The sequence below is a fragment of the Liolophura sinensis genome, chromosome 6 (genome assembly GCF_032854445.1).
Source record: "Liolophura sinensis isolate JHLJ2023 chromosome 6, CUHK_Ljap_v2, whole genome shotgun sequence".
In the NCBI taxonomy this organism is placed as follows: Eukaryota; Metazoa; Mollusca; class Polyplacophora; order Chitonida; family Chitonidae; genus Liolophura; species Liolophura sinensis.
The window spans coordinates 10,072,233-10,079,834 of record NC_088300.1 but is presented as its reverse complement, the minus strand read 5'-3'; the positions used below and the strand labels follow the sequence as shown (position 1 = coordinate 10,079,834).

The 7,602-nt window shown below is 41.3% G+C and overlaps 1 protein-coding gene across 1 annotated transcript; it reads left to right on the top strand.

The window, feature by feature from the left end:
• Positions 1-224: 224 nt before the first annotated feature.
• On the top strand, positions 225-3,905 carry LOC135466324 (H2.0-like homeobox protein). The gene is made up of 4 exons (XM_064743753.1): positions 225-886; positions 1,723-1,911; positions 2,288-2,475; positions 2,713-3,905. Exons 1-4 carry the CDS (start codon positions 406-408, stop codon positions 2,986-2,988), a joined length of 1,134 nt encoding a protein of 377 aa, XP_064599823.1. The 5' UTR covers positions 225-405; the 3' UTR covers positions 2,989-3,905.
• The last annotated feature ends 3,697 nt before the right edge of the window (positions 3,906-7,602 follow it).

Here is a 7,602-nt window from a genome sequence, read left to right as displayed (position 1 = left end):
CATTTCCCGGACCCCCAGCACGATGTTAGTTAGTATCGGAGTCGGTTTGTTACTGATATCAGTCTGTATCAACTTCTATCGTCGACACTTGGATCCCATACCGGAGGCTGCTTCGCCACATCGCTATTCAACCTGCACAGACTCCGTCCAACCAACTCTTACAGCGCGTTCTTCCGCAAGTTAACTTTGAGAAAAAATCTTTACCGTGCATAAGAAAGGGTGTGGAACTTTCAATCTTGGCGAAGTTTGTTTTTTGGTTGTCATTTCTTTTCGCCTTCACCAGATGCCCCTCCTTTGGGATGTAAGGATTCTATTAGCGTCATTGTCGATTAAATTGGGTGTTCCTGGAGTTGTGCAGTGTCTCCATAATTTTTGTTGCTTTGTGTTTTGCCCCACATCATCACCATGTACCTTAACGGTTGTCTGACTTGTCCTCCCATGATGCCTCTGGAATTCGCGGTGAACTACTGGACGTCGTACAGCGCCTACCACGAGGCTGCTTACGCTGCCCTAATGCACGGCAAATGTAACATGGGGCGACAAGATCCCCGACCCTATCGACCCACTCTGTCCCATGGGGACAAGAACTGTGACTCTCCTCAATTGACAGACCCAGAAACGCCAAGAAAAACTGAATCTACATCTCGCCCCAAACCCTTGCCAACTCATCCGGAGTCGTCGTTTGTGGGCCGTGTGAGCCCCTTGGGACGTCTGAAGCGTCTTAGCTCTGAGGGTGTCACCGATGTGGTCACTGGAATTGCCAGTTCTAACGGTGTTCTGGATTTCTCTAAAAAGAGCAAGCCTCAAGAATCTGGCACTAGTGAGCTCAAGTTTGGTATCAGTCGTATTCTGTCTGATAAAGTCGGAAGCAAGGAGAATGAAAATGGCAAGTTATTCTCCTTTTTTTTTGCATATATGCTTTAAACGTATTTTGCACAGCCACACACTTAACTATTATTTATTAATATTATTAATTATTTGATTATAAATTATTGAATTATAGTGAAACATTCTAGAGTACGGCGTAATACACCAGTCTAATGAATATATAAATTATTGAATTAATATTTTAAAAAATTATCGCATGTGGAGACATAGGTGAACGATTAGTTACCGATACTCGTCATTATTAGGCATTACATATTTCTATTAATTATGTTATTAAATTTTCACATATTATAGACTGTTTTTTATTCTTCCTCTTCATAAGTCTCCACAGCGATCGGTCGTGATATAATTTTCTTAGGCCATGTAGTTTTTAAGATAAAAAAAGGTCGGTGGTTCAAAAATATCCATTAAATCGATGTAAATACCTTGAATTTTAAGTTAATGCAAGTCTGGATTTTGTGACCATGGATGCAAGGCTGCAGTGTCCAGTCATGGAAATATGAATCATAAATGCGTTTGCCTTCATTACATAATCTCACTGTGCTTTGTCTCCAAAACCATTAGCCCAATGGTTCCTTTGTACTGTCGTAAGACAGGTATTTTCGGAATAGTTGATTTGCTATAGAATTTCTGTGTATCCTTTAAGAATTACGGAGACTTGTTTTGTTGATTCCACTTTTGAACGTTTTGTGCCTATAATTTGTTATGTTACAAATTTATCTATCGTTTCGTAAATTTTGAGAAGCTAATAATATTTAGTCACAATAAATTGTGTGTACGACAGATACTTGACAGTATGAGAAGAATTCGTAATATGACATCGATTTCTACTGACTTCAGGTAAAACCTCTGATCGCTCCAGCCGTGGCGAGCATTTCGTCCCTACGTCGTGCCCGTGTACGTCCTCTTCATGTCCATACGTCGTTTGTCGGCGTGTTTCAGGACTCACTTCGTCACTTTCCGCTGTCCACGCTCTCCGTCCGCCTCAGTACCCAGTTACCTCCGGCACAGACGCTTTGCCAGGTATTATTGTAACTCCTTGAATACCTTTGTTATGTGTTGCATAAGTTTCTTACTTTGAAAAAATTGCCGAATTGGAATTTTTTTCATTATCTTTAAAAAGATAGGAGATTTCATCTAAGGACTGCTGCCTCTGTGGGTTTATTATTGAAGCTATAGATATGGCCAGATGATTATTTAATATAAAAATAGCATACTTTTTAAAGTAAATAGCTAGGCGGATTACTATGATATAATTCAGGGTTGATTTTGCCATTGATCATGCATAGGCCCTAATTCCCTATTTTTTATTGAAGGCTAGAAATAAGGTTCAACATTCTTTTCGTCACTAAGAAAACAGTGAGATATAATTTAGCAGTTGGCTATGTGGTTGACACAGGTCCGTACTCGGTGCTGAACACGGATTCCAGCTGCCCAAGTCACCCTAAGCGTAAGCGCTCCTGGTCACGTGCCGTTTTCTCACAACTACAGAGAAAAGGTCTGGAGAAGAGATTTGAGGTACAAAAGTATGTGACCAAGCCGGACCGGCGTCAGCTGGCCGCCATGTTAGGACTGACAGACGCTCAGGTAGGTTACTGTGGGACTTAGTCTAATTGGGACTGCCATTATTTGTTTTCTTAATCGGTGCACCAAAAAATCAATATCCTATACTGATGTGAGGCTCCAGTTGTCAGCTGTGTCCTGGCTTGAATATAAAAATTAAAGACGTACAGAAGTCCTTCTGTTCTTTCATTCACTCCAAAATAGAATAGAAGGTGCCAAGTAACCGTAAATCCATACCTTGTAATTATTTTCTACTTGCAGGTGAAAGTGTGGTTTCAGAACAGACGAATGAAATGGCGGCATGCTGAAAAGTCAGCCCAACAAACTACACGTAAAGATGACACGGAGAAATTAGAGGAAGTTTCTGAGCCACATATTCAAGATGATTCCCTCTCTAAATCAGATAACAGTTCGCCATGCCTGGATATTCTGACATCCGATGATGAAGGGTCGTGTACAGAGCAAATCGAGAACTCCTCAGCACCGCTACTTCAGCCTGTGTCACAAGAAAACGAGTCCTCTCCAAGTCCCCCGTAAATCTGGTGCGTAGGTGGCATAAAGAACAGACGTGTAGATGACACCGGGAACAACCGGCATAAACAAGAGACGTGATTTACCTGTCGGCAAGCATCACTTTCGCTTGAGAACATGTTGTTTTCAAAGTGCGGTCCACTTAATTCCTGGGACTGATAAGGGCTTCGGTTATATTGTGCACAAGGCTCAGTGTACTAAGGCGATTGGACAGGCGACATATTGTTTTAATCCGACGAGGTGGCGCTAGTGTGAAGCATAACCTTCGGCCATTGTTTTTTTTTTTTAATGGGTTGTAGCGTAACGTCTACACTTTTACAGTGTGTCAGATTTTATTATAACGTCATGCTGTTTTTAACGTGACATCACCATGATGAGCCGGAAAAGGAAAATGTGACACCAGTAAAATGAGGTGAAGGTCCTGCTGCCTGGTGTTTGACAGGCCCCCATAACCTTCAGTCAGGTCACCCTCCCATTTAAGAGATGCGTGTGTAGGCGCAATTAACCACTAATTAGGTTGCATCTAAGCTAGTTGACGACCTACCTTCAAGAAAGATTTTAATTTTGTAAATTAATTTGTTAAGCCCAGAATAAACGTTATCAAACTTTTTAAGCCGAGCGGAGGAATTTTAATAATCCCGTAATAAAATGCATTTATATTGTAAGCCTACATGTGCAACAGTTTCAGCGGACGTTGAAATATGGATACTCTTACATCGACTGCATGTAAGATCTCTGGACATTTCTGTTTCTCTCAACGGCTCATGTCGTGTTTTATCCGTTCGTTTACGCTGAAAATATTTCTCTTACCTGACATAACCTACATACTGCATATTCCAAGAGACGAGGCCCCACTTATAGTAGTTCCACGCCTCCAAGCCGCGTATGTCAAAATTGGTGTCGTGTGACAAGGGAGGTAATTCAAAGGAGACATTGGGTGAAATACAAAAATTTTGCCAGTGACTACGTGATAGTACAATTTGCTCCATTACCAGAGCTGTATCTCATCATCTGCAAAAAATAATACTTTATTAATGAGAGGGCCTATATATATATATATATATATATATATATATATATATATGCCTTCAAACGGAAATGGGGGGGGGGGGGGGCCTCTGTGGCTCAGTTGGTTAGCGCGCAAGCGCAGCGTAATGAACCAGGAGCCTCTCACCAATGCGGTCGCTGTGAGTTCAAGTCCAGCTCACGCTGGCTTCCTCTCCGGCCGTAAGTGGGAAGGTCTTTCAGCAACCTGCGGATGGTCGTGGGTTTCCCCCGGGCTGTGCCCGGTTTCCACCCACCATAATGCTGGCCGCCGTCGTATAAGTGAAATATTCTTGAGTACTGCGTAAAACACCAATCAAATAAATAAAATAAATCAAACGGAAACGTTGCTTACTAGAGGTCAACTATAGTTAACAACGTTCCTAAGATTGCAGTATATAATTTGAGGGTAAATTGCACTGTGGGATGAGCGCAGCATTGTGCTGCTGTTAATCTAAGAACAATTAATAACACCATTAGTTGCCTTCTAACGGATAATCGAGATCCAGCCTGCTGACCGTGTTATACATGAAACACCTTATGTGAAGTTTGCTAGCATCAGCTGTTACGCGTGTGGCTGTATTGGAAGTCATCCATTTAATTTAATATGCATGCATCAACGACCTGTATTGCAATTCTTTACAATTAAGTTTCATTTTCATTTTCATTATTTTTTACATTGGTTTCATATAGTTATAAAATATTTTTCGCGGCCCAAATACAACTTGTCGCCCATTGTTAGCTGAAAGGTGATTAAATTATAACGGCATGTGCTCTCCGCCCGTACGTGGGAAGATGTGGCAGCAACCTGCTGATGATCGAGGGTTTCCCAGGGCTGTGCCGGGTTTCCTTCCACCGTAATGCTGGCCGCCGTCGTATAAGTGAAATATTCTTGAGTACAGCGTAAAACATCAATCAAATAAAGGGAATACACACCATGCTCAGCATCAGTTAGATTATATCGTAAAAATGAAGTATAACATTTGTGCCAGGCCAGATAAATGCATTCTCGCACATATACCGCACATATATTGTATGTTTCAAAGACGTATTTATAAAGGTATTAAGTAAACAGTATTCATTACCGAGGATAAGAAAGGACTATTTTGTGATGAAGTATACGTGGGTCTGCATGCACTACAGCATTGTACTCTCAGTGTATGCGCCCTGTGTGCTACAGAACAAATTTACATGTATTTTTCGAGGTGCTATTTTGTATGTTGTCTACATTAAATACATTGTATCTACGCAGTGTTGGCTACATGGAATACATTGTATCCACGCAGTGTTGACAAGAGGGGTATTACTGGATATACCTTGCCGTATATGTACAGGTAAGTGCATGAACCAGAGGACTGGAAGGGTTGTGATATACTAATTACATAATTTGTAGGTAAATTGTGTCATGAATATAGTTTTAATAAAGGATATACATTTATGACTAATGCGTTTGTTAGGGTTTGTTTTATTCTAAAATTCCCGCTCTTAGAGAGGGACGATACTATATTTTACGATACTCCACATTTTTAATCTCACCACGATGTAGCTACAATATTGCTTTCATTCCGTGTTAATCTACTGGATTATTTCTTTTCGGGGAATGACTGCTATCCAATCCTTTGCGAAAATCACCATTTGGTGAACCTCACTGCTAAAGCTAAATGTTAAGAGGGCCCCTTACCATCATAAATAGGCCTATTCATCCAAACGAAGAGCTGTTAGTACAATGTGTGATTATGGTACATGACTTCCTCATATGGCAGTCGGCAGGAGGGTTAACACGACTTCAAATACTGGTCATCGTACTAGGGTACATGGCCGACTCTACAAAATGTATCACCACTGAGGGTGTTCATGTTCTGCTGAACCATAGAGATTAACGGGAACATACAATGTTATGTAAAAGTGTTGTTTTTACACTTGATGATAGGAAACACGAAGAGAGTGATAAGCGGCTGTACATGTGCATGGAAATCGAAGGTAATGTGTATATATACGTACATGACGAGTAGTGAGGTTGGAGAAGCACGATAACTTCTGGGCCTCTTACGATATCGTCTGATAACTTTAAGACACGTACTAGCTATTAAGTGAAAATTGTTACTTACTTCTTTGAAAAAAGTGAGTTTATAACCACGGTAATCATACACACCGGACATATGCACAGGCCTATATGCGTGTGCATGGACGTAACGTATGTAGTGACATTACTGGAGGATATGTGCATATAGGCCTTAAATTTACGCTTTATTTCGCATTTATGTGCTGTGTTTCCAAAACTATGCGTGCCACAGTTTTGGTGTACAAATGCTATAGTAACAAGGTTGTATGACCTAAATCTAGCAGTCGTTTATTCCCCTTCTGTACAGAACGCATGTCACGTGTATTGTGGCGTTACGTCCTATATTGGGGTACTTGTTCCGTGCATGTGTAAGGGGTTAGTTAATTCTTGGTAAAAGGAATCTGCCACTGTAAGGCCTCGAACAGGGTATAAATCGTTTGCTTACGCATCTGTGCAAAACACGTGCCACGTGCATTAGAGCGTTACGTCCTATATTGGAGTCCGTGCATGTGTAATCGGTTAGTTAATTCTTGGTAAAAGGAATTTGCCATTATAACGCCTCGGACGGGGTATAAATCGGCTGCTTATGTATCTGAGTGTCAACTGCTAAGTTGCGTGCAAATATCAAAAAATTCTACGTTGTCACAGTAATAATACGGCTGTCACGCGATACACTTAGGTGGACTTAATGGACTATCGGAAATGAACAGAGTGTGTTTGTAATAAAGCTCCTTTACGGAGTTCTGGTGACAAGAATAGTTGTGTCCACTTGAGCAAAACTGAGAAGTTCAGTGACCCCTAGCGCCTCCATCTAACAGAAAGCTGTAATCTATATAGGGATGGTATGGTGTCTGTCTGTTACTGAATCACCAGTTAACCTCGCCTATACATTAGTTACAAGTACAAGTAATGCATTACTGGAGGACAGTCGTATCCGGGGCTTGACCAGTTAGCCTCGTATAGATCAGTTTCAAGTATTGCATCACCGGAAAACAGCTGTATCCATGGCTTGATCAGTTAACATGGTATACATCAAGTACAAGAACCGGCAGTGCATCACCAGCAGAGAGCCGTATCCATGGCTTGATCAGTTAACCTCGTACACATCAGTTACAAGTATTGCATCATCGGCGGACAGCCGTATCCATGGCTTGACCAGTTAACCTCGTATACATCAGTTGCAAGTATTGCATCGCCGGAAGGCAGTCGTATATATGGCTTGATCAGTTAACCTCGTATACATCAGTTACAAGAATTACATCACGGGCGGACAGCCATATCCATAACTTGACGAGTTAACTTTGTATACATCAGTTGCAAGTACATCACCGGCGGACAGCCGTATACATATCTTGAACAGTTAACCTCGTACACATCAGTTACAAGTATTGCATCATCGGCGGACACTTCTTTCCATGGCTTGACGAGTTAACCTCGTATACATCAGTTACAAGAATTACATCACCGGCGGACAGCCGTATCCATAGCTTGACCATATAACCTCGTATACATCA